Below are 27,868 nucleotides of genomic sequence, written 5' to 3'. Positions count from 1 at the left end.
ATAACATTATTGATCACTTCTGTTTAAGGTGTTTAGAGCTCGAAAAGAGAGCGCAACAGTCTGGTTATTTTAGATGATGACGTATAAACCTTTAAAGTGAAATGACTTGTTAATCGGCGGTGTATGCTTTTGCTGAAGCCATCAAACTATTATTTCACATTATCTTAACAGAGAAATTCCTGGTGAAATCTTCATCACCTATGATTCTACACCAATCAGTAAATTTGGCAAAAGAACTCTTCAGTGCTCACCCACTCAAATGCTACTCCAACTACTACCCAAAAATGAAAATTCTGTAATTAGTTACTCACCCTCATGTCATTCCAAACCCGTAAGACCTTTGTTCATCTTCAGAACACAAATTAAGATATTTTTGACGAAATCCGAGAGCTCTCTGACCCTCCCATAGACAGCAAGGGTACTACCACATTCTAGGTCCAGAAAGAAAATCTTGGTACGAAGAAAATTGACAAAATAGTCCATGTGACATCAGGGGTTCAATCTTAATTTTACGAAGCTATTATTAGCGTATTATTATTAGTATTCTCGAACCACTGATGTCACATGGACTATTTTACCATGTCCTTACTAGATTTCTGGGTCTTGATCGTGGTAGTTGCGTTGCTGTCTGGAGAGTCAGAAAGCTCTCAGATTGAATCAAAAATATCTTAATTTGTGGATACTGAAGATGAAGATGAATGAAGGTCTTACGGGTTTGGAACAACATGAGGGTGAGTAATTAATGACAGAATTTTTTGGGTGAACTATCCCTTTAAACAATTATGTTTGCATAATATGCATATGTTGGAATAAATATAAAATATATTGTTTCTATAATCAACATTTAAATCAACAGTTGTATATTTCTCCTTCATTTGACTATGTCATTCACAATGCTTCAGATTGTAGTTCTTTACTTATTACAGCTGTCTTTTGTCTTTTCACCAATTTTCCAATACTTTTTTTTTTTTTTTACTTCAAATCACAGTTTACAATGTAATGAATCACCTTTTAGCTGGTTGGTTTTGTTCATGGCTCACAACTCTTAAAGACATTTTTTTTTAAATCCATATGGGGAAAAATACTTCCAGAACCATGGCTAATGTAAAAGTAATGCACACTCTACTCAGTGCCTGATTAGAAGACCTGCAAAAAAGCTTTATGATATTTGTTGTCTGAATTATCACAAACAGTAATGTCTTTTGTAACATACAGTTTTGCAAGCTAACTGTGCAGCAGATAGCATGCTTCTATCAAATTAATCTCCTAGCTTTGCATTGTCAAATGTTCAGTTTTATGTTTTTAGTTTTTATTTGAGCAGGCATTACAAACAACTATCTCCTGGGATCCTAGATAGACTGAGCTCAAGGAATAGATTGAATTGTTCAAGACAAAAATTTACACTGCCCCAACCACATGAACCTCTGTCCAAAACCCACCTTACACTTTTAGAAGAAAACACACAAAAGCTGTCACTGGGAGCGTTATACCCTTTTTAAAAGCTATCCCTTTGTACCTTATGTACCCATAAAGGGTACATAGTACCTAAAGTACACATATTAGTAACTTTTGAAAGGGTGTCAGTCAAACTGTTGTCCATAAACATGAATGACTGACTGACAGAAAGACAGCATTTCTGATTATCAAAGCTGTTTGATTGGTGTTCAGAGACAGCCATTCACTGACTTTTTTTCTGTTTAAAGAATCATCTATTTCAGTAATATCTTTTAGGTAGCAGAAACATTTAACGTGTTATGTGTATTCTTACCAAAAAAGAAAAAGAAAAAGCGCTTAGAGCAATTGCCATATTTGAGCAAAGACTACATTACAGAAGAAAAATGTAATATTTTAGAAACCTCCAGCTACCTCTCATGCATCTTTCGGTCAATTACCCGCTATAATGCAATGCTAAATTACATACAGTAGACCTACCACAGTCATTTTACTGTTTAAACAGGCCGATCATTATAGTCAATAGTATATATTTTTGTGCTGCACTACAAAACGTATATCAGCATTGGCTTTTCATATTCATGCCCAGACCTGCTGAGTCTGAATTAAAGCTTTTAATCACCACTTGCGCTCTTTTATCTCCACAGTTAGCCAACAGCATAGCTGACAACAGCATACAATCAAGCATCGAGGCAATGCAGTACATCTGTTCTTCCTCCCAAAACCAATCAACATGCTCTCAAACCCTCACTACATCTCATGAAAGTGAATTACTGCACTTTACTCAAAGATGAATTCAATCATCGTCATTAATTCAAATATGTTTAATAAATTGTTGGCTGTAGGCTTCTTAGCCCGCGTTCCTCAGAGACTTATCAATATTACAAGCTCCAAGAAATGAAAACTCTCCGAAGGTTTGCTGTTTTGCGCAAGAAAATCCAATTCCATCTTCTAAAAAGCTATTGGTCGCTAATAGGATCAGCTCATTCGAAGATGTCACAGACCAATTTAGACCTCATTAAACGCTATTACGGTGCATGCTGGTTTATGTATTCGATGCGTTCCACAGAAATGCATCAGAAGTGCCCGAATCACAGCTGGTCTTTACATAAGTAATGTATGCATGTCAGCTTTGCGTCATCGTAACACTTCTGCTGGATATTCGGTAAAATTACAGTCACCATGTTTTGGGGCGAGGCCAGAGGGTTCTCGTGCTCTGTTAATTCTGGCAACTCAAAGCTTAATTGGGCCGTGTGGTCATAGCTGGCCTGCGTGTCAGATTTTTGCATGCTTGTCAGAGGAGATCCAACTGACGATGTGCCACGGTCTTGTGGTCGTGATTGCCGAGGTCGTACTTACAAAAGGGGGTGCAAGTCATCTCATTTGCTGCTTCAGCTCTAATTAATGGATGTTACATGATAAGCAAAGACATCTCGTTTCTGATGAAGCAGATGCATTTTGATGGGAATGCAGTAATGAATAGGCTTGCTGGCTTTCTGTGGTGCCATCTGTTCTCATTGAATGATACCCTAAATCAATATAAGGCCTATACAGTGTTTACTGGTAAGAATAAGCATTGCAGAAGAGACTTCTGGGGACTGAGAGAGAGGGAGAGAGTGGTTAAACCAAGTCCATGGCTCTGTCATCTCTCTAATAGCCTCATCCTTGTGTAGATAGATGACTGCAGCTGAGCAGTGGGTTTTACTACTGCACTCTTGGTTTTTTTCTCATTTTCTGAGTGGGGGGGGTGTCTGATTTATAGCCCTCTCTCTCATCTTCGCAATCTCTTCTCAACTTCAGGCCATCCCTTTCCTCATTTGTCTGTTTCTGAGTCTTATAAACAGCATGTCTTGATACACAGCATTGAGGATCACATTGGGCCACTTTGTCATATATAATGTGACGTGTTGACCTTAAAGGGATAGTTCACCCAAAAAGAAAATGGGGATCAATATCAACTTAATATCTTCATAATTTCACAAACGCAACTTAATTTCTTGCAGTCGTGACATTATAATTCACAATGCGACCTCATGTTTCATATTTCCCAATACTTTTTTATATCTCACAAATGCAACTTTATTTCTCGCAATCATCACATTATAATTCACAATGCAACCTTATGTTTCATATTTCCCAATCTTGCGATGTGACTTTATACCTCACAAATGCAACTTATTTCGCATTTCCCAGTTGTCACTTTTTATCTTGTGCTGTGACTGTATCTCACAAACACAACTTTATTTCTTACTTTATAACTCAAAATGTGACTTTATATTTCACAGCTGCAACGTCATATCTCACAGTGTGACCTTTTTTCTGATTTTAAACTTTAACAAGCTTTAGTGAAAAGGTGTAAGAGCTACAGTAGACAGGAAAATTATAAAGGAAAAATGACTTAATTTTGGGTCTGTTCCTCACACAAAACGATCATATGGCTTCAGAAGAAATTGAATATGAAGCACAAACTGTATGTCCACAGACATTTATAAATGTATAGTGTGTATATAGCAGGGCATAGTATTGAAAGTAAACCGAGAATGCAAAGCTCATTCATTTCAGATCATAACACGAGCTGACATGCGCGCGCACAGAGGATCCGTGTCTACACAGAGCTGTAAACACACCTCAGAAAGCCCCACTGGGTGATAGCGATGGCTTCATGCCATCTCTTTCTGCTTGCCCCACCCTCCCTCTCTATCGTCCCACTTCACCTCTCCTTCACCTTGAGGGATGAAATCTCTCTAAGCCCTGCATTGGATTTTCTGGTTGATGCAAATTGAATTTTGGCCCAGTTAGGCCGACGAGGCAGCACTTACAGGCAGCAGTACTTCTCTTAACAGCGAGAGTGATCTTGCGGCCTTGGCAATGGCACAGACAGGAAATGACACCTTTGCTAATTCATCTCCTCTGCTACTCCTGGGGCAGTCAAAGCCATTGAGTATCTGTCTGCAAATGAATGGAGAAATATTGGAACACGTTTAATTGATAAATGTTTAAGCATTTGAGCCATTTTGGGGAGTAACTAAATAAAAATAGTGACTACTAACTTAAAGGGATAGTTCACCCCAAAATTAAAATTCTGTCATTATTTACTCAACCTAATTTTTGTCCAGAAAAACAGATACAATATGTAAATTGTATCTAAGAAAGAAAAGCCATGCCTGTTTAGCACCACACGTACACATTTATATGTTAGAAATAAATGTCTCAGTTCTGCTTAGTTTACTGTTCTATCGCTTTAGTTTCACATATAAAGATGGTGTGTTTATTCAGCAGCTAATGGGTGCTATAAATCATTTCATTGATGAAATGCAATTACCACGTACGTCCAAAGCTATTTAAAAGCCCCAAATGGAAGTAAATGCATGATTTCTTGTGGCTGTGACAAGCAGTCTCAAGAGTCAGTGTTTAGAGCATAGCTGAAGATGAATGGTATTGATGCTATGATTTATTGCAAAGCAATTTCGGCCCACAATGTACCTGCCAGCATGTCTTTAGGCCGAGTCATCACTATTTCAGAGGGGATACTGTGCATCACTTCAGCACCAAGCAAGAAGGTATATACTGTGAAGGGAAGAACATGAATTCATAATTGCCCCTGAAATCTACCTTATCACCTAACAGCCAGCAGCAACCAAAATGCAACTGTCAGAGAGAGCTCGCAATTATGCTGGCATCAGCAGATTTTTGGAAACGCAAAAAATGATCAAAATGAAAGCTTCATGTCATGCAAGGGCCAGGAAATAGTTTACTGTATGTGAAGCAGAAAAGTGCACCTCTTTTTCAACCTCGGAGTGCCTGTTTTAGTTTTCATGACAATTTTCTAACTTCTTTCTGACTGTTAGAATTAAACAGACTGTGCCTTTAAGAAACAATACCTTCATATGTGAAAAGAGAAACTGCACTTTTACTTATGAGACACGGGTTTGTCAAGTCCAATATAGTTTTAACCATTCCATTCTTTAAAAAGCCTGTGAAACATTGTGACAGATTTGCACAATATGCTTAAAAAACTAAACAAAAAAACAAACCAACAAAAAAACAACAACCAGGAAAAGCACCTAATTTGACCTAATTCTTCTTATTTAACAGTATCTATCCTAGTTCCTCATTGTTATTGGACTAGTGTTCATTTTTAATTTAGTCTTAGTCCTGGTGTCAAATGTACTTTTTAGTTATCATATTTAGTCAACCTTGTCCTGTTTTTGTTTAGTCAAATTTTAGTTGACTCAATGTCTGAGCATTTTAGTCTAGTTTTAGTTTATGAAAACTTTGTTTGGTTCCCAGATTGCAAAAACAGCAGGTAGAAAATGTATCCTTTTAACAGAGAAACTTTGGTTTGTGGATTTGAACTCTTGATATCTGGCAACCACACACATGAAAGCTCTTAGAGGCTTGTACAGCAATCCTCGATAATATGTTGTCTCCTTTTCGACGAAAATAAAAAGAGCCGTTGGTATAGTTTTTATTTTTAAAAAAATACATTTTAGTCTTGTCTTTTATCGTCAATTATATTGCATGTTGGTAGAGTAACAGGTATTGTTTATTGACCTTATTGTCGTCTCGTCATTGCCTCATTTTAGTCATGGAAAAAAAAAGCTTGTCAACGAAATTTTTCTAGTAAATTAACACTAGATCGGACAGGCCAAGATTCTGAACATTATTCTTTACATGTCAGCAACACCTATTCAAATGCATTCTGCATTACACCAGAAAGTTGTGGAAGTACACAATTAAACATTTTTGCAGCTTATTTTGCGTTCTGAAATTCACAGTATAATTTTAATAGTACAATGAATCTCATCTCAAAAGACAACTGAAAATTGGCTTCCTCATAATATAACTTTAATATTTGTGTATATGAAATAAACCAAACTTCGGCACTACATTGCAGCTTTTCACATGACACTGAAAAGGACCTAATACTGTTCATGAAAAACAGCAGTACATAGTGTTCTGAAAAGCAAACAATGAGCCTCTTACCAAATGTATGTATGACTTTGGATCATGACTTGATAATTCAATAAAAGCATCATGAACTGACAACGTATCTTTAAAACTTAGATCCAGTCTCATTTATTGTGCTTTTTATGCGCTTAATTAAACAACACTCGACTCAAAAGGGACAAAACAAATGCATTTTCAAAGAACAGAATAATGTTCCAGGCCTTTTATCAGCCATTATCATATACACTTAAGTATGCCAGAGCAGACGAAAGCTCATTAGCAACATACGTAATTAAATCGCTCGGTTATAGACATCAACTACCCCAAGGCTAGCATAGGCTTTTGTCACCTTTAGCTGCCAGTTGCTGAAGTTACTTAGTGCAGGCGCCGTGAAATACCACACAGCATCACAAGCTATCTAATGCATAATGAAAACCAACCAAGGGGGTAAATCAAATAAATATAAGCGAGAAAAAACTAAGTGGTTTTACTCACAAGTGACACTTCTAGTTACTATGAGCCTGCTATTGTTAGCATACTGCTCGGATCCACTGCAGAATACATTAAAAAGACAAAAATGCTGCTCCTATTTCCTTGTACTTGGTCTGCCTATAATTCGCCACGCTCTGTGTTACTTCAAACTGTCCTATTGAGTGAGGCGCATTGTTGCCGTTCTAGACACAAACATGCTGTTAAAGGGCTGAGAGAAAAGTAAATGGAGCCAGTCCCACACTCTGGTATTATTATTGATTTTTCAAACAATCTGTGAACAGATCGACCCCCATGGGTTGACACTGCTTTTATGTGCTAACTCTAATTAACATTATAGTACATAGGCTGCTATCTGGAGAGCCCTGGATTAAAAGAGCAGCTTCAGCAAGCTAACTTAATTCATCCTTGGCTGGGGCAAAGGGTTGTCACATCTTCTGGTCCCTCTCTGACCCTCAGTCTTTTACCAGGGGGTTCGGACCGCTATCTGTCAGGCTTCTCAATCGATGACCCATTTGCAGATCACTCTGCAGTGAGCTAAGCTAAGGTTATTTACTGGAGAGCTCCAAGAACCAATCTAATTAACAAACGCATAACTAAATGCAACAGCCAAAAGCATTAACATTTGGAAACATTTGCCATGTTGAGGCTTTTTCCCTTATCGGTGCTGAATCTTTTCCTCTGCAACTTCAATATCGACAGTCAAAAAGAAAGAAAGGGAAAAAAAAAAAAAACCTACAATGCATAGCTGATTCACAATTTGCATTCTGAGGCGGCAAATGCCCAACTTCCAAAAACAAACAATATTTTTAGCATTTTATTTAAATATTTAATAAAACAAAGCATTTAATTCAATATTTACTGTATAAATCACAAAAAATAAGATTCAGAAATAAAACACACACACACATATACATCCATACATATATATTTTTTTTTATACAGTGGATACCAGTGCTATTAGTATCTATAAGATACATTACAGTTTTTTTCTTTTTAGCTTTATTTCAGTTTTAGTTTTAGTTATTTTAGTACATCAAGTTAAACTAAATAAAAATTCTAAATGTTTTGGCAACTAGCTGAAATCATGTTTTTTTCCCCTATTTTAGTTCCAACCCGATCTCACGGCAATTTGTACATATTTTATGAGGTAATTCGTACGACCTAGGCTCGTATGAATTTGTACGTTTTGTGCAAAAATCATACATATTTTACGAGGAGGCAAATTCGTAGGAATTCGTACGAATTACCACCCCTAACCTACCCTTCACAGAAAATGTATACAATCGTACGACTGAGATCGTACGAATTAGCCACCTCGTAAAATTTGTACGAATTGGTCGTGAGATACCGCTGTTATTTCAAGTAACAGAAATGTTTGCACACTATGCAGGATGGATAGTTTGTGATTTCAGACAGCTGAGATAATTCAAAACAAATTGAAAATAACTACATGAATGAGCAGCATTCTTCTGTTATGGCCAATGATCATATAACATCTGCTTGTCGACTAACAATATGGCTTCTTGTCTCAAATGTGAGTCTTCAGTCTAGCATCTTGTCTATCTTCCCCTTAAGGCAGCCCAGAGAGAATTGAGCCTTTAGGCATTACCAGAGTAGGCTGATATATGGCTTTGTTTCAATTATCTTAGGTGATGGGATAACACACACCCTTGGTCTCAGAGGAGGCATAGAAACAGAGACTGCCAGGAGGGCAGCAAGCAAACACAGACAGGGACTGATGAAGAGATTTTCTCAGGGCATAAGGAGGATTCAGTTTCAGTTCACAGTGATTGTAGATTTACGAGAGAGAAAAACTCGGCTCTGGCCAACAGGCACAAAACAAATTAATCAATAATAGACAACAACATAAGGTGGGGTCTAGATTGTCATTGTAATGTTCTAAAGATGCATCGGAAATAAAGAAAGCGATAAATGAGTGCAAATTTCCAATCGCACAATACCTCATTTTGTGATGCTGTCGCAGTTCTCTGAGATTCTATCCCGTTGTAAATGAAAGCGGTCTCCTCTGAAGCTAATTAAAAGTTTATTAGTGATAGCGCGTGTCTGCTGTGCATCAGTGCCTGGAGGTGAGAGAGGTCCGTATTGCATGCTGGGATTATTGCCACATCACTCCGTAGCCTACTCCAAATCGGCACTGAAAAAGAAAAGGGCATCATTTACTGGAGGGAAAGTACAGAGGGTAAGGAAGGGGTCACCAGCCTCCAAGCACTAGTAACATGTCATCTAAACGGGGTATTCTTCAGGCCCACATATGCTGCTTTAATGAGCCTCAACATGTTACGTCCTACTATAAATTAGTAATGGCTCATAAAGATCGACTTCATTATCTTAGTACTATTTCTATTATGGTATTTATGAACATTTGAGCTTTTATCATTGAAATGAGCTTTTTTATATTTTCATTTTATTTTATGTGCTTTTCACATTTTTAAGCTATATTTTAATTTCAGTTTTACTTTTAATAACATATTATATTAATTTCAGTTAGTTGCCAAAGCAACAAATCTATCTTTTACATTTTTTCAACAAAGTTTTTCATCTAATTTATTTTATTTCAGTTTTACTTTCGTTAACAACATTGATTTTTAATAGTTTTAGTTAACACTAACAACACTGATATATATATTGAATTAATAAAACAATACAACTGAATTTTAGAATTAATATACATTTAGGAAATGAATGTACATTTACTCCGTATCCACAAAAAAAATGATAATATCATATCACAAACTTACACAATTAGATGCTAAGCAGTTAATATGCAAATCTATTATGCATATTTATGTGACTGAAACTTACTGAACCTATTATTAAGAAATGAACAAAGTCTGTCATGTATAGGGAAAGAATGACCATCTTTAAATCAAGCCAGATCCTAAAATGAACAACGACACTATATATTAATGGCACACAACATATAATGAACAAATAATCCTCACGGGACAAGGCACATTAAAACAGTATATTCTAGAATACATAATAAGCTGCAAGAAAACAACTACATTGACTGACTTTGCTTACGCGGATTGATAAAAATATGAATAATCATCCACAAATTTCAGAAGCATGAACTTTCTCAATTTAAAGCTTCATTTAAAGAATTTCTCACAATTACACTGATATAATTGTGAGATATCTGAGGCGGCTCTTGGGTATTATGATAGTCATTAAAGTTTATTAAATTCAATGCATTTATTATTAGATCAATGCACCACAAATTTGCTGAAGAATGACATCCTGAAAAAAACATAACCCCAGAATCCATTATGAAGCGCTGAGGACTCTTACGGCTCTTGAGAACAGGTTTCAGTCATGGACTGTGATATCCAGAATGAGCCAAGCGTCTCATATGTCCTCATCCAAAGTGGTTTTCTCCAAGCCAGTTTTGCCTTGTACCCACATTGTGTTTCCACACACACTGCCAGGGAAATCACAGCCACTGGCATGTATGCAAAGGCAGTCTATAGCTGGCCAGAAAAGAAAAAAAAAAACCCCGGAGCAAACATGATACAAGCTTAGAGTTTGAAATGTGGACTGCCATATTTTAAAGTGCAGGTGAGATATATTGGGTGGTTTTCAGTCATTGTTGTAAAACCAAGACAGATGCACGTAAACTCTCCACGCATCCTGAAGGGTTTGAAAGATTGTGTAGGTCAGTAAATGGCTGACTGGGGTTCATTGCACAGCAGCGGAGGAGTTTGGCTCTCCTTGGCCTGCAGGAGGTTTTAGTTAATCAAACTTAAACCCCTGCCCCGAGACCATTGGTTTTGCTGGGCTGAGACTGAACTCCGTAAGGAGCTTTAGTGTATCTATCAGCACAATGGAAAAAACAGGTCATCCATCAGTATCAGCCTCGATCGATGGCCGTGGCTTCTGGAAGCACCAACTGATTTTATTACGAAAATGAAAATAAATACGGAAACAAAGAGCGCAAAGTGGGCTTGTGAAGTTGTGGATGAAGGGATATAAGCTTCACTGCATATATATATATATATATATATAAGTAAAGCTCGTAGGTGGTGATGAAGTTGAGACCTCACAGAGATAATTCCCTCAAGCTAAACGACTGCCAAAAAAACCATGGAGGCGAAATAAAGAAGGGTGAAGCACTCTTAAAATGAGGCAATCTACAATGCTGCTACGCTTGTAAGGAAAAAATAAATACTTACCCGGCAATTTGCAAAAAAACAAAAAAACAATCGATCAGTCTCGTTCATTGCTGACCCTCACAGAAAAAAAGCTCCAGCAGGTTAATATTATTCTGCATATTTGATGCATGTTTTGCCTCTGGTGCAATGACATTGCGTAGCCTAGATTTAGAGATTGAATAACGTCAGATGGGAAGGCAGAAGTCAAAACACACAGAGAATCAGTTGTAAAGTAATGCAGTAGCAGGGAATTAAAAAAAGCAAAAACTGCTGAACTTTAATATAAAACTGTCGGGTATTTTGTGCGTGTATGTGTTTGTTTGAAAAATGTGGGGACTGAAGCTTTGTGGTGGAATGAGCCAGCAAGCACACCAAAAATGTTTTTTTTTTCCCCCTCACAGTATTTCACAATGTTGCGCTTTGGTTGCAGTGAGATTGCATTGCAGTTGCCATTTTTAAAATACAAGTTCAAAAAAAAGGATGTAAGCAAAACATGGCATCCTGTTTACCTATTTGGATTGTCAAAAACGAAGTAACAAACTTCAACTGTGTGAAAAGTTACATTTCAGAAAATTATTATAAATAACTCCCTACAAGTGTTAAACAGTTCACTATTTCTGAGACTGAAAGTGACGTTTCCAACTGTCACACAAGATATATTAAAGTTTCTCACTTGTGCAAAAAGCATTAGAAAACTAAAATAAAATTAACCCTATAAAACCAAGATATGAAAGTAATGTCTTCAAATTTTAGTTTGTTAACAAGTTTCAGGATTTAAAAAAAAAAAACTGAATGACTAAAAGATTGAACAAACGCAGCAGCCGTGAGCATGAAATACTTCTTTCGAAGTCATTTTCTCTTTCTTTTACTAATATTGTTTTATATTATTGGTAAATAGGCTACTTAAGCTGGACTTGGTAAAGAGGTATATTACATATTGCAAAAGCACCACCCCATTAAAAACCTTCCTGCACTGTTATGATTTTTTTTTTTTTTATAAAAACATTATTATATTAAGGACATAGAATAAAATGTATGGAGTTTGCTTGCTGGGAAGACAGATCTAGTGGAGGGTGCTTCCTCTACAACGACTAGCAGTCCACAGAAAGCTGTGTTTAAACTCACAGCAGGCTCATGTTAGTACGGCAGGCGGCGGTGTGCACATTTCCTGGATGTACGCACAGCTCATTTAAAGCACCAAAGGAGAGCGTTTCTGTTTCGTCTTTCTGAGTGTGACAGCAGCAGTAGGGAAGGGATTATAGGTAAAGAGGAAAAGAGTCTACCAGCATTAAGTACAGATAATCCATACCCCTTCTCACAGTTCTGACCTCTCTGAAGCTGATAGGGAACGTGGATGTGCGGCGGAGCCCTGCTGCCTGTGGTCACCGACTGTAGGTCCCACGCTGACTACCGGAGATGGATGACTCTTTCTGTGTGCAGCATATGATCACATACGCATGTACACAGAATAGGACACAAATACTGATAACGTAACTGCAACAAACCATGTAAACACACAGAAAACACATACACCAAATAGACTGTTGCGCTTTTTAAAATTGACACACAAAGTTACAGCAAATTAAAGTTTGCTCATCATTTACTCAACCGGTATGACCTTATTTCTTCTTTGGAACTCAAATTTGAATAATATCTTGTCCCTGAAGAATATCCATCATCGGTTCTTTGCTTGTCAAATGACGAGTAAATGATGACAAATTCTCATTTTGAGGTGAAGTATCCCTTTAAGCAATTACCTTCCAAGATCAATGCTTTCCTCCTCCTCGCCCTAGTTTTCACAGATAAAAAGGGCAGATTGCAGGCAAACATGTCTTGGATGATAGTCTGATTGAGTTCCCTCTAAGCTAAGCCACGGCAGGAAGAGGATGAAAGATGTGGCGACTGGGGCAGACAGAGGCAGAGATAGCAGTGAAGGCCTCCCAGGAGCGGACAATGACATCGATGCTTAAAGCCAAGTGCTAATGAAGATGAATGTAAGGACCACAGGCAAGCCTCTGTCAATATTATTGAGGGCGGTATGACAGAAGGTCACTCTGAGCATGAGTCATCCTCCCACCAGCAGGGGACCAGCCAGAAGACTTAACCAACATAGCTAGTTTCAGAGGTAGCACGAGGATAACCTCTCTTTCTGAACGATCTGCAAACAGCCCAGACTGATCCCATTAAAGCAATGAAAGTGTCACATTCGGTGAGGTTTGGTAACGGCTGTTTAATTGTGCTGCGCATTCAATTGTATCAGCCACGTTGTGTTTGTTCGTTTAATTTGTCCCCTTCTTTATGCTGGAGATGGATTTATCCTTTCCTCACGGTTTTGCCTTTGTCCTGGGGAAAACAAAAAGAAAGAGAGAAATTATGGAGATTTTGATATAAATACTAATAATGAGTATAAATATTAATAATAAGTGAAATCACTGAAAACACTATATGTTCATGTCAAATTGACATGAACATATAGACTACCGTTCAAAGGTTTGGGGTCAGTAAGTCCAACTGCTTTTATTAAGAAATCAAATTGACAGCAAACACATTTATAATGGTACAAAGATTTTTTTTTTGTTGAATAAATCCTGTTCTTTTGAACTTACTATTCATCAGAGAATCTTGAAAAAAAAAATGTATCAGTTTTTTTAGTGTTTACCCAGAATAAGAATAAGATTATGAAAAAACCCGTGAACAGGTTTTAAATGCTGTAAACGGACAAAATGTGCTATCTCATCATGACCATAACAACATGTTTATCTGAAAGTTACAGAAAGGTGAAGAAAAAAAAGACATCTATGAATACACTACAAAATGATATAAAACTACATTTGTATCACAATTCATTTAAAAAATATATTTTAAATAAATGCTGCTCTTTTGAACTTGCTATTCATCAGAGAATCTTGAAAAAAAATGTATCACAGTTTCTACAAAAATATTTAGCAGCAATATTCTGTCTTGCTACTACAAATCAGTGGATGTCTATCATAAATGGGGGCATTTTTTGCAACTTTACTGGAATGGAAAACTGACTACCACTGACTAGAGGCATAATGTTTAATGTAATGAAAGTTTTTTGAGCCAGTACACCCACTAAATGGTGACTGATCACCCGTTCTAGTTCTCTCCAGCTTAATTTAACCCCTGATTTATCCTTTATATATACACATTTCACTTTATTTGGCATATTCATCAGTCTCTCAATAACACTACAGACAGATTGAAGGAAATGAGATCAGAGTCATTAACACATTTTCAGAAATACACAATGCATCAGGTGGCCGCTATTCACATTTGGTAAGAGTTACTGTAATCAAAATTAAATAAATAACCAAGAAGTATAGAAATGCTGATCAAGAATGTGCATATAGTATTCATATTCAGGAATCACTGCAGGGCTTTCCTGAAATATAAAAGATGAAATACAAGAGAAGTATAAAGAGCTGATGTTTACTCCATGTGTGAAAGACTTTCCCATTAATGAAAAACCTCAGACCAAAGTTCTTTTGTAACAGAAATAAATACTTAGCATTATTTCTTTGAACTAGAACTAGATGAGAAGAGTTATAACCCATGTTTCATCAACCAGAAAATGACAGAAAAATGTTCAGTTTTACATTACTTTTCATATAAGTGACAGTACTTTTGATAGGATAAATTGTCCAATTTTTGCCTGAAATCTTTTTGTTCTAAAACAGTTGCGGGGCGTGGGGGGGTGGGGGGATGTGGGTTGATAAGCCCTACTGTCATTCTGCATCTCCATCCAAGATTTCTGCCTCTTTTATGCTTGGATACTAGTGCTTCCTCTGATGAAAAATGGCAGTTTAGGTTGTCAGTTCTCTGTCATCACACATTGTTAGGTATGAAGTACAGCATAAAATCTGCCCTTCACAACATCTAAATGTTTCAGCAAGGTAGACAACTACATGTGGCTAGAGCTACTGATAGATTATATATTGTGTGGTTACTGCTTAATTGGTTTACTGTTTAACTTAAAATCAACATTTTAAAAATGACAAAGGGAGCATTGTCAGTATTCATTAAATTGGTCAAAGGTGACAGTAAAGACATTTATAATGTTAGAACATATTTTTATTTCAAACAAATACTACCTATTCATAAAAGGGTCCTGAAAAAAATTGTGTAACAGCACTTTGAAATCTACAATTTTATAATGGGGACTTAATCAGCCTCTAATTCATAAATGTTCCCTGATAGGCAAAATTCATGCCCTGTGAACAGGTTTTAAATGCTATAAATGATGGACAAAATGTGCTAACTGTCTCATAATGAATGACTATAATAACATGTTTATCTGCAAGTTAGAGAAATGTTAAAGGAAAAAAACAAGACAATATCTATAAATATGCTCATTAAAAAAAAAACAAAAAAACATCAGTATGTGTTCAAATGTTTTGCAGTATTTTTTTAGTCGGCTGTGTGAAGGAGCAAACCTGTTATGCAGAGCTCCTTCAACTTTCACACTGACCTTGTGAAACACGGAGGCAGATCTCCATGGCAACTCTGCAGCGAGCACTGCAATAGCTCCTTCCAAGAAATAAATGACAGTGGCTCTGCAGAGGGTAACAACAGAAAGAGAGAGAGAGACAGAGAAAAAATATCAACTTTTTTTTATTAGTAAAACGCATAAGATGCATTTAAACACACAAAGCACAAACGGCTGGTCTAGTTTACACATTCTTTCACTCTGGTAAAGGGTGAACAGCTTCTTGTCCCACTCTGAAAAAAAGCTGCCATCAAATCGCTGCCGCAGCACTCATCTAATTATTACAAAGGTCAATATTCCTCAGAAAGGTGAATGAGAATATACGACACTCTCCTGAGATGCAGGCGGGGGATGCTGCGGTAAGGATGGAATAATTCTTGTTCATATCCTAGTTTGCATCTATCTGGCATATAAAAACTGCTTCATAAAGAGCAATGTGATGGACATATGGGTAATCATATTATATAAAATACAGGTAATATGCAGCACTGTCAGTTGGTTTTAATTTATGGAAAGTGTGACTGTCAGACACTTATAATATCCATTTAACCTGTCGCATATGAAATGTGAAGGATTTTTTTTTTTGTGCACAAAATGTGCTAACATTTACATCACCTTGATTTGAAGGTGATTTGATGAGCAAACCAGTATACTCTGAAATGTGTGCAATTCTTTAAAGCTTTTAAGGACAGATTTTTCATTCACTCTCTAAACGACTCCATCATGTTTCATCGGGTGCATTGCAATTACACAAAGAGGCTTATGAAACACTATTAGGGGTTGTTCGCACAGGACGAGCTCTTGTGTTCAAAAACAGCTGAAACTGAACAAATGCATCATGGTCAAAGACATCCATGTAGCATATAGAAAAAAAAAACATAAAAAAAATAGCCCACTCATTTCTCTTCAAAAGCAGGTGGGTTCGGGAGCTTCATCCCAAGTTGTGGGTCTTATCAGAGTGTCTTTTTTATTTAAAAAAAAAAAAAAAGGCAGTGAGGACCCTTTCAGGCTGTGAAGTTCCTTTGAAGTCATGATAATACAAGAGTGCTCACCCTTCCATTCCCTGGAGGAATTGCCCCAAAGCCTTGGTAAGGCAGACTCACACCGATGAAGGCAAAGATAACAAGATGAAAATCCCCAGTCAGATTCCATCTGTGGCAATGCTGGATTAGCCTGGCTTTGAGTCACCACAACACCAAGTCGCTGTTTACGAGGCAGCAGCCAACATTGGACAGCCTTGGGTAAATGCAGTGCTGGCACGCTCAAGGGCCCTTCTTCATGTTTTGTATCAGCCTCTTCTGAGAAGAAAGAGGAATATTCAATTAACTTGTGCGGTTGCAGCTTCAGGTGTTGTTCCCCTTGTTATTATTCAAAAGCTTTCTTCTTTGTCTCAAGGGTTAGTGAAACCAGGTGTGGATCTCACTTTTTGGCATAAACCAAGCTTGCGTATGCATATGTGTGTGTGTGTGTGTGTGTGTGTGTGTGTGTGTGTGTGCGCATGCACGTACCTAGAAAACAAACAACTCTTGCAAAGACTGGGACAAATAAGGATTACTTGCAACCAAACAAACACAAACAGATGCTCAAAAAGCAGTAGTTCTGGATAATATTGAAAATCCGTTCAATTTTGAACAAGACATTAGCATAGATGATATTTCAAGTCCACACCCCTTTTGCCATGGCAGATTTTGCCCCCCCTTACGAGTGGCGATATGGTGGTGGAATTTATTATTTTTTAATGCTGTGTGGTTATGGTTGTTATTAGTCGAGAAAAGTAACAGCAGCAATATGTTCTATCGAGCACACAGCTGTCAGACTCCAATCTATCTTTTCCAGTTCCCTCGGCAAAAAAACAAATGTGTACAGCTGCATTATCAGATTTTTACAATGAAAGGTTCTATTAGGGCCAATTACACCGTGTCTACAACGGACATGACAGCTAAAGTCGGTCTACACTGGACATGCCAAAGCGACCATTGTGAACCATTTGTACTTTGTTTCAGTACGTCATAAATAGAACGAGGCATCAGCTACTGTTGGTGATTTGTCATGTCGTGTCGCATCACTAATTATAATGAATTGTACTGTCTTTTGTCGCACCACTCGCGTCCGGTGTAGACACGGTGTTAGGACCCGAATCCTCACAGTCAAAATGAAAATGTTACTAACAGACCGACATGAGCATTTATCCAGTGCTAGGTATAAGAAAGCATCTATCTTCTGATCTATTAAAACAGTAAAAGGTCATGTTACATATGCATCACCTAATTTATAAATAACATAACATTCATGACTTAAGACCGTGATGCAATTTTGTGATGTCATAACCAGCATGTCTGTGCCCTTAACTCTTTTTAAAATGTGATGCTGATAGACTTCAAGTAAAGTGAGGGCCACTGGAAGCTAGAGGGGTCAAACTGAAGTTTTGAAAAGCAGAGAGACACAGTATGTGTAGCAGTAGAGTCAGGTTGTGCTGTCGGAGCTTGATATTAGAGTTGGCAGAAAATAGGCTGGCAAGGTCAGTGCAGGTGAAAGCAGAGGGAGACAGACAGTTAAGTCCTTTCACTGAATTCCAATGTTACAGACACACACTTACAGAAAAACACACAAGACGACAAACTACTATTTTAAAGGTATTTTCCATATAAAAGGTGCGGATAACAGTGGCTACCACTGCAACGTGAAACATTTTAATTGACGTTCAGTGGCCTAAAAAAGTATTTGGATATTTAAGCCACACTTATGCACTGTATAAAAGTAATTGCACTGCACAGTAAAATACAAAAGCAAGGGCATTTATTTCTGAGAAATATATCAAAAGTAATTAAAAAAATAATTAAGAAAGAATGTTTGCGAAAACCATTATTTGTTTGTATATTTTGTATATAATGTAATTGCATGTGCAGTGTTATAGTGACTTGCATGTCCAAAGGTATGCAAATAGATCTGAGGGTCAGGAGTTTGTGGTAAGGTATTCTTTTTGAGTCTTTTCAAATTATTTCAGACTTTCGGGTGCATTCACGTCCATGGACTCTTCATAAAGGGTTCTGTATTCAGGTAAAAGATAAGAGGTCCATTTACATCCTTTCATTACAATCCCATAACAATTTATGGATTCTACATTGATTCAGATATTCCCTTTTATTTCATAACCTGAAGCATGCTTCATAAATGATGAATACTGCCAGTCAATTCAGTCCATTGATGAAAGATTAATGAGCATGCACTATTTTTTGTTCGAAAGAAAAATGCCTTCAAGAAGAAAACCATGGTAATACAAGAGGACAAACATTTTTTGTGATGGTATGGATTATCTACTGGACTATAATGAGACAAAAGCATGCAAAAGCAAATGAATTAAATAAATAATGCAGGTGTGATGTTATTGCTTTGGCACAGAATAAACAAACATAAATACTGTTCGACCCAAAACAGCCGTTAATGCAATGTGTAAACCCACCTTTGAGGACCGGGCAATCATTTCCAGGTGTGTGTAACCACAAAGAATTATTCATAGATCCTGGCAAATCGGCCTTACTGCTAGAGTGCAAACAGACCTTTTTTTCTTTTCCACTCACCGTTAAGCTCTGAAATGAGTCGTTGAAGGAGAGGACAGGAGGAGCTTTGGCACAGAGATCCAGGCATCAGCATGCAGCCAGAGGTTGCTCGTACACTCCCCGATCAGCATTCATGCCGTGAATGAACATCAGGCCAGTAAGGAAACTGACAGCGGAAAATTCAGTTAATCTCCGCAATCTGCAAAGCAAATCAAGAACATAAATTGTGATTAAATCGAAACAAAGCACTGTTTTATTTTTGGTTGAAAAGAACCTGACAGGAAAAAAGCTTTTGTAGGGATGCATTTGTCAGGGTAGTGACAGGATACTATATTTCATGGGTCAAATCACAGGCTGGTGTCAAAATATGTCTTTTAGCATGTGTTGCCATTATATTCTTTGTTGCCAAGATAGCAGCTTGCACAATCCATTGTTAAGGTCAATAAAAGATGATTATTATGAACAGGAAGCTTTCAGAGTGACATGGAAGCATGTGTCAGATCAATTCTCATTTGTGCAGGCTTTTTAATAAATCAAAAACATACAGCTACAACTACCATAGTTTCAGTCACAAACAAATGATTCTTCTGAGCCAGTCCTTTTAATGAATCACCGAGTAATTAACACTGGGATAAGTCAGACATATCCTTCAAGGAATGAACTCCAGTTCAGAGAATCTGTTATGATGTTTATATATAAGCAAAATGGAAATTATAACTGAAATATGCCCAAATGAAACAGAATCAATAAGCTTGTGGCATCAAATTGAACTGAATAAGGAAAACTATCAATACCCAGCCCTAATGGCAGCTAAGAGGTGAAAAATAGTACCTGCAAGATGGGACCACTTGTTGCCTGGCACCACAACAGCCGTTTCCTTCCGGAGGTAAATGAAGGTGCTCATCATTGGCCTCCTGCACTTATTTTGTCTTGCCTTGTGTGTTTCTTTCTGCCCAAAGTGAGAGGAAAATTCAGTCAGAAAAAAGATTAGTTGGTGAACCTCAGCAAATGCATTATTCAGTATGCGCAAGCGAGCAGCCCACATGCAAACGTCTCCATTCACCTCCCATTAGGGGCACTCAAGACACCCTCACAACTCATTACGACGCAGACAGGGAACCGACAGTACGCAACACATCCCAGGACCAACTGGGCCAAGGTAACAGGGTGCATCATGAGGGCCAAGCTTCTGCTTGAGAAGGTGACTCTTTGTAAATGAGCTTGAAGGTGAAGTGCACATGCTGATGGCTGGCGGGGGAGAGCTCAGGGCTGTGCTCACATGGGCCTGTTGATAGCTATGGATCGTTCTTCTATCCTTCCATGCAAGTGCGCATATATGAGAGGAAGCACAACTAGTCTCTGGACCGGCAGGTAGACCCCTGGGGGACAAAAGAGAGACAGAGAGAACATTAGAACTAATTGGGCATTCAGGAGAAGGATGGATTACTGTGGCAGAGCTTTGAGGAAGGGAGGAAAAGGGTGGATGCTACAATCAGAGCAAGTACTCCTGTCGTTTTACCTTGTAGATATGGTGTCTAATTGAAACATGAGTATTGCATTGGTGCTGTGATGTTGTCTAGACTTATGTGCTGTGGTCTCATAAACCCAATGAAGCAAAATACAGTATGGCATGTAGGTGAGAACATATACTAATAACAAAAACTAAACCAGACCATGAAGCATTGCAATTTATATAATAATACTGCATTAACTCCCAATCTGGTGCTCTGAAAGTAAAGTATGAAAAAGGTTTCAACTCCTCTCCAAAAGTATAGAAGCTCTAAATCCAAAGTAGACAGCTGAAAGATTTCCTCCACACACCGTGTCACAATGTTTAAACAAAGTAGGTTAGACCAGTCAGAGTTTCCTCCCTTAATGCATTTTTATGTCCCCTCTGAGTCCACGTCTTGTGAATTTAGCCAAAAACATGTCATATTTTCCCCATTCCTTACAAGCCTCCAGCATATGAGTAATACCAGGTCCCTGATTATTTGCAGAGCTAAATCCTAAGCCATGAATTAGACTCACTAAATTTCAGCCTGCATTTCTCTCATATTTTCACAGTAGTATTTTTCCTCAATCCACGAGACTTGAAGTGAAATTCAGCTGGAATGTCCCAAACATTTAGAGGAGCTCTTTACAAGAGAAATATACAAGTTGAGAAGCATGCAAAGTGTTTTGGTTATTGAAAAAGGACAATTGTGAACAAAGTTGTTGGAAACAAAGTGAGACATAATAAATAAAGCAGCAGACGTCATACTCAGCATGCGTTGATCTAACAAAAGAAGTTTAGAAATTTCATGATATAATTCTTGGGTAATCTCTCCTGTGACTAAGTGTTGTATTTTTTTTTTTCCTTTTCCAGGTGTGCCCCTAAACCAATCATAAAACCTACTCTACTGTGCTAGGATGTAAGATCAATGGAGTGAGACTGGAGAGAATTACATCCATCCGAAGAAGACAGAAAAGGGATTTTGAGATACTCGTGCGACTACTTCACAAGACAGGATATGAAGAAACAGAGCATGCTTCATCTTTGAGACAATTTATTTTTCAAAATTCAACTAAACCCTTGGTTCTCCTGTCACATGAACTTAAGAGATAAGTGAGAGACTGATATTAATAACGGACTGAAAGTCTACATCACAGTGAATCTGCATTAAATTATATCAGTTTAATTATGAAAATGGGACAGATTGCAATATTTCTTCTGCACACGCATCTGCTGCTTGGAGTCGGAAGCTCCCTGGTCATTCAGTCCATGCCCTGGAGAGTGCCCTGCCCTCACCAGTGTGTCTGCCAAATCAAGCCCTGGTACTCTCCCCAGTCTGTGTACAGAGAGGCTCCTACAGTAGACTGCAATGACCTGCTACTTATCCAGCTGCCCACTTCCCTCCCTCAAGAGACACAAACCCTCCGGCTGCAAAGTAACCTCATCAGTTCTGTCGACCAGAGTGAACTCCAGGGTCTTGTCAATCTGACAGAGTTGGATCTCTCCCATAACAGCTTTACCAGTACCCGGACCCTGAGGATAACTGACCTGCCAGCTCTTCTCAGCCTACACATGGAGGAAAACCAGCTGAGACACCTCCCAGAAGCAGCTTTCTTTGGTCTCCCTAGCTTGCAGGAGTTGTACCTCAATCACAACAGGCTTCGAAGCATCTCCCCTGGGGCCTTCAAGGGTCTGGATAAACTTCTAAGGCTTCATCTCAACTCTAATCGATTGGTTGTAATTGACCGGCGTTGGTTCCATGCTTTGCCACAATTGGAGGTTCTCATGATTGGTGGAAACCCTGTGGACACTATTCAGGACCTACATTTTAAACCGCTGAGCTCTTTGCGCAGTCTAGTCCTGGCAGGCATGGGCTTGCGTGAGATCTCAGAGCGAGCGCTAGAAGGGCTTCAAAATTTGGAAAGCATTAGCTTTTATGATAACCATCTAATAAAAGTTCCAAAAGAGGCATTGCAAAAGTTGCCGGGTCTGAAGTTCCTTGACTTGAACAAGAATCCCATTCAGCTAGTGCAGAGGGGAGACTTTCAAAATATGCTTCACCTGAAAGAGCTTGGCTTAAACAACATGGAAGAGCTGATCTCTATTGAGCACTCAGCAATGGAAAATTTGCCTGAACTGACCAAACTGGAGATCACAAACAATCCACGGCTCTCCTATATCCACCCTCAGGCCTTCCAAAAGTTGTCAAGTATGGAAAGTCTAATGCTGAACAGTAATGCCTTGAGTGCCCTGCATAGCCAGACAGTAAGGTCGCTGCCCAGACTTCAAGAAATCAGCTTGCACACCAATCCTATTCGCTGTGACTGCCTGATCCGCTGGGTGGGAGCCGACAATGACAAGCCGGTCCGTTTCATTGAGCCTCAATCCACATTCTGCTCTGAGCCTCCTGAGCTTAAAGCCCGACGAGTTAAAGAAGTCTCATTCAGAGAGATGGCAGACAGCTGCCTACCCTTGATTGCCCCAAGCACATTCCCCTCTAACATTGAAGTCAAACATGGAGACAACATAGCCTTGCACTGTCGGGCACTGGCAGAGCCAGAGCCAAGTATCTACTGGGTCATTCCCCAAGGTGTGAGATTGACTCCATCCAGCAGCTACGGGCGTTATCAGGTTCTCACAGAAGGCACGTTAGAGATTTTTGGAGTCACTGCTGAAGAGGCCGGATTCTACACTTGTGTCGCACAGAACCTAGTGGGAGCTGATACTAGAAGCTTGACTCTACAGGTGGAGGGAGGTGACCTGCTTCTTGCAAGTACTCAAAAGACAATGGACAGCTTTGTAGTTCGAGAAGTCAAAGAAAGGTATGCCTTACTAACCTGGCAAGCAAGCCGTAACGTCCCTACTGCACATTTATCATGGGTGTCCAATGGCAGTCTGGATGCCCATCATAGGCACAGCACTCGAATTCTAGCTGGCACCAGGAAATTCAACCTAACCCATCTGCAACCAGGCACTCATTACAAAGTTTGTCTACACATGGGGCCAAATGACACCTCGTGTGTCCGTCTAAGGACCAAGGACGTGTCCATGCCAGATCCTTTACCAGACCTGACCCCAGCAGTCCTGCTGGCAGTTTCAGCTCTGCTCCTTTTATTTGCGGCCAGAGCATGTCATGGGGGAGCCTCATTCGGTTGGAAAGACCACATGCCGGAGCTTGAGAAACCCCACACCACCATTCTGACCCAGGAGGCGAAGGCTTTCATGACTCCTCCAATACTAGTAAAGTACCTGAATCAGCAGGATCCAGACAAAGTCCTATCAGACGGCAGAGGGAAAGACCTCAGAAATGCTTCACTGGGGCAAGATGCTCGGGGGCTATCAAAAGAGGCATGCTGAGCAGAATAAAGAGTTCAAGAAGGATGGACAAGAAAAAAAATCCCTGGAGTATAAATTTCACAAAGCTCACTTTACCGATCTGACAGTCAAAACTACTGAACGTCTGAAACATACAAAACTAGACATTTAAGTGGCAGACCCGCTTCACATAACAGCGACCTGGTTTCAAAGTATAGCATAAAAAAAAAAAATGATGTTTGTATTTATTTTGTAACAAAAAAAAGATACATCAAATATATGTATATTAAAAGCATTTGTTCATATATCCACATACAGTATATCAAACTAGGACACTAAACTTGTCCTGCAAATCATAAATAACAGTTCATATAGAGTCAGTTTATATGCAACCTCCCAACTTTACGAGTCTGTGTCACAACAGGCCAAATGGTTGTAGAAAGATAAGCACTTATATATTTTTATTACTGAAGAAGAGACTGACTTGACACAGGAAAGCAAAGAACACAAATATCAAGGAAGACTCTAAAGAACTCAAGACGACAGAATTGAAGTCTTCTGAAAGGCATTTTGCAGGCTGTGGGCAACAATTAACTTTTTGTTTTTGTGGTGAAAAACCAAACTGACTATCTCAAAGCAGGCATTATGAAAAGAGCTGATATAAATGGAGGTGTCTTAAATGTTGTATAACTAATGTTGTATGTACTCTCTTTAACAGTGTGTTAAATTGTGCTTTGTACAAGGACCCCAAGAGAATGCTCCAAAGTTAAGACCATCCCAGAAAAATTGAATGTTTTTGCGCATAAAAGAAAAATATTTTTCTCCCTCAAAAATGGACCGATCTACACATCTGACAGGGGCCACAAACTTATGACCTAAAATGCTCAGAATGTTTGCCTATTTTGGTCCCCTTGTTCCTGAAATATGACAGACCCTTGCTTAGAAAAACAACTCAAGTGAACAGACGTTCTAGTCTTGATGGACGTACTGCCTAGACATGTGTCGGCCTCTTTGTGCAGACATGTCAAACAAGAAGAGAGGGTCATGGAGAAAGCGTGTGAAACAACCCCATGATGCTATCCTTTCCAGCAAAGACGGCAAACATTTGGTGACAGGAAAGAGGTTCACGTCTACATGCACACTGTTTTGTACAAAGCAAGCACGTCAGAGCTCCCATCTCTTTCAGTACTGATGAAAAGTGCGGGTCCTGTCGGGCTGCTAATGGGACATACTTCATGGAAAGATAGTGCCAACTCTTCTTTCTGTAAAAAGAGAAAAAAAATGGTCTTTTTCTTAAACAGTTTGTCAGGTGACTATTCAGTCCACAGCACATAAGCTCTGCTCTGACTACTGGACTGCAACAGAGAGAGAGACATACCCAGTGAAAGAGGGGTCAGAGGGCACCGGTGTGCCCCTCTTTTATCCAGGAAAGGAAATAAAGCAGCATTGGGGATTGTGAACTGTTCTCTTATATTCTCAACTATGGAGAAATCCATTTTTTTACAGGCTGTCATTTTACAGTAATTTGTTTGCTTTTTTTTTTCTTCAAGTTTGTGGTTGATGTGTCCTCCTGTTTCAGTGACTCTCTCTCTTCAACTTGACTGTCTTGTCCTCAAATTGTTTTTCTATCATTATTGTTTGTTGCTCATTGGTCTTTTCCCCACCCCAAAGCTGTACATAAATCAATCTGAATTTCCTATTCAACATACTACTTTCTGAAATAATTTAGATGACTGTGTGTTCAATTATATTTTGAGCTATTATTAAAACATTTTGGACTGATCTCAAGGTTTGATCGATTGCAGGACACCAAGTGTGTTTACATGCACTTAAAAAAATTGATTTCAGTCAGTCTAAAGCAATAATTCATCTTATTTTAAAATGTCATAAACATTTTCTAAATGAAAAAGTACCAGTCTGGTTTTTGCAAAATCTCAAGACAACACGATTTGCCCAGCATGTATACACCTTAATCAGACTACAAATTAGCCTCAGCATTTTGCGCTTATTTCAAAACACAGTGAGCGATAAGCATTTAATCTCTCAAACGCATTGTGGACAATTTTTCACTGTGCATGTAAACATTCTTAATGGTATGGACGTCATATATCACCCACAATGCATATAAACTTTAATTCATGCTCTTTCTTAATCGGAGTCTTGAGTTATGTTTCCTTCTTTTGTTATGCTATTGGTCCAAAAGGGGTATAATTTAATAGAACTGCCTTAGAGTTAACTGGAGCAACATATCCTCCAATTATAATGAAAATAAATATTCATTTTTTTTAAATGGAATCACCACAACGAGTTACTCCGGTTTCTAGAGATTTGAAAAACAGCCCTCGGCTTCTTAAATTTGCTGAGAAAAGAGCCTCAGGCTGGCGATGCTCTTCCTGTCAGCAGCAAATGGTATATCCATCCCCCAGTACTCCCCCTCCAGTGCCCTCCCCTACATACTTCACAATTACCGCAAAGAGCCTGTTGTCTAAAAACAGTAACTATGAGAGAGTGATTGATGCCTGAAAAAAAAAAAAAGAGAGAGAGAGAGACACGTATGTTTGGCAGGGGGTAGTGAATTGAAGGCAACATAATAGCGTTATGCTTCTCCACAGAAATCATACAGAATTGTGAACGACTGTAATTGCACATTACAGTTATTTTAAGGAGTATTGAAAGTGGGATGGCAGGGTTCTGTTTCATAACACTTAATGCCATCCTTCACACTCAAGTGGACCCTCTCGAATCTATCAAGCTTGGAAATGCCAAACTATAAGGCTCAATGCACCACTGAACCGTAACTTTGCCGTTTAATGGAGGGAAAAAAAAAAATTTTTACAGTGCAAGATCAAAAGAATATTACAACCAAGCAAGCTCAACTACAACACTACTGCAGCATCTATAGTCAAAATGCATAAATGGTAGGTTTGCTGAATAACGATTTAATAAATGACCTTCTCGATTCAATTTCCTGATCAATGAGAGATAGAAGTACACTTGATTTCATTGCCTCGAGCTTGAAAACGGTTTATTTGGCAAATCAAAAAACTATTCACTATTACATGACACACTAGTCACCTGATATAATGTGACATTTGACTATTATTGGCGCAATCATTAAGATTGATTTAACTTGATTTTACTGAAATAAAAATACCACACTGACAAAAGGAAATGTTCCATTTAAAGAAATATAGAGTCCCTGTGATGCACGAGCTTACAGGTTTACATTGATGAAAGATTGCCTTAATGAGGATACAGCTGCTTTATAATTGGGCATTCTGTACAAAAACTTCACAGTTGAGGAATCATTACTCACTTATTGACAAACCAGCGGGCACTGCTGGTTAAATAATCATGAAGCAGAAGCACTATAAAAGCACCCAGGCGCTGCCTGAAAATGACTGTCCATCAATCTCTGCACAGATAAAGTGGCCAACTTTGGGGAAAAAAAAAAAGTTCTTTCAACAGGATAGTTACACAAAAAAATATTAACAACAGGGTGACTTAAAGGGGTCATATGATGCGATTTAAATTTTTCCTTTCTCTTTGAAGTGTTACAAGCTCTTGGTGCATAAAGAAGATCTGTAAAGTTGCAAAGACTAAAGTCTCAAATCCAAAACCACACCTACCTAAAACGGCTCGTTCTAACGCCCCCACATGTCTACGTCACGATGTGGGAAGATTTGCATAACGCCGCCCAAATGTTCATGCAAAGAAAGGCGGCGTAACTTTTATTCTCGCTGTAGTATTGTTGCTGCTGCCATGTTGTGAAGATGCTGTGTTTCGTTGTAAAAGCGAAACTACTTTGCTTGGCCTTCCAAAAGAGGACGATATCCCTCTACCACATGGTGTAGCCATGGCAACATACTCTTTGTGTTCATTTCCTTGCCACTGTCTCTTTAAGAGAACATTCTCGTTTTTTTTTTGT

General features: G+C 38.5%; 1 protein-coding gene across 2 annotated transcripts in view; it reads left to right on the top strand.

The window, feature by feature from the left end:
• lrrn2 (leucine rich repeat neuronal 2) overlaps positions 1–24,212 on the top strand; it is a 43,041-nt gene extending 18,829 nt beyond the window's left edge. For both annotated transcript variants that reach the window (XM_016443647.1, XM_016443648.1), the window contains exon 2: positions 21,499–24,212. In XM_016443647.1, coding sequence (XP_016299133.1) covers positions 21,814–23,982 — 2,169 coding nt within the window. In that variant the 5' untranslated portion in view covers positions 21,499–21,813 and the 3' untranslated portion in view covers positions 23,983–24,212. The remainder of the gene's footprint in view (positions 1–21,498) is intronic.
• The last annotated feature ends 3,656 nt before the right edge of the window (positions 24,213–27,868 follow it).

This window comes from Sinocyclocheilus anshuiensis, unplaced genomic scaffold, assembly GCF_001515605.1.
Source record: "Sinocyclocheilus anshuiensis isolate Anshui unplaced genomic scaffold, SAMN03320099.WGS_v1.1 scaffold51, whole genome shotgun sequence".
NCBI classification, from domain to species: domain Eukaryota; kingdom Metazoa; phylum Chordata; class Actinopteri; order Cypriniformes; family Cyprinidae; genus Sinocyclocheilus; species Sinocyclocheilus anshuiensis.
Note: the sequence above shows the minus strand (reverse complement) of the source record. Positions and strands in the feature narration are given on the sequence as shown.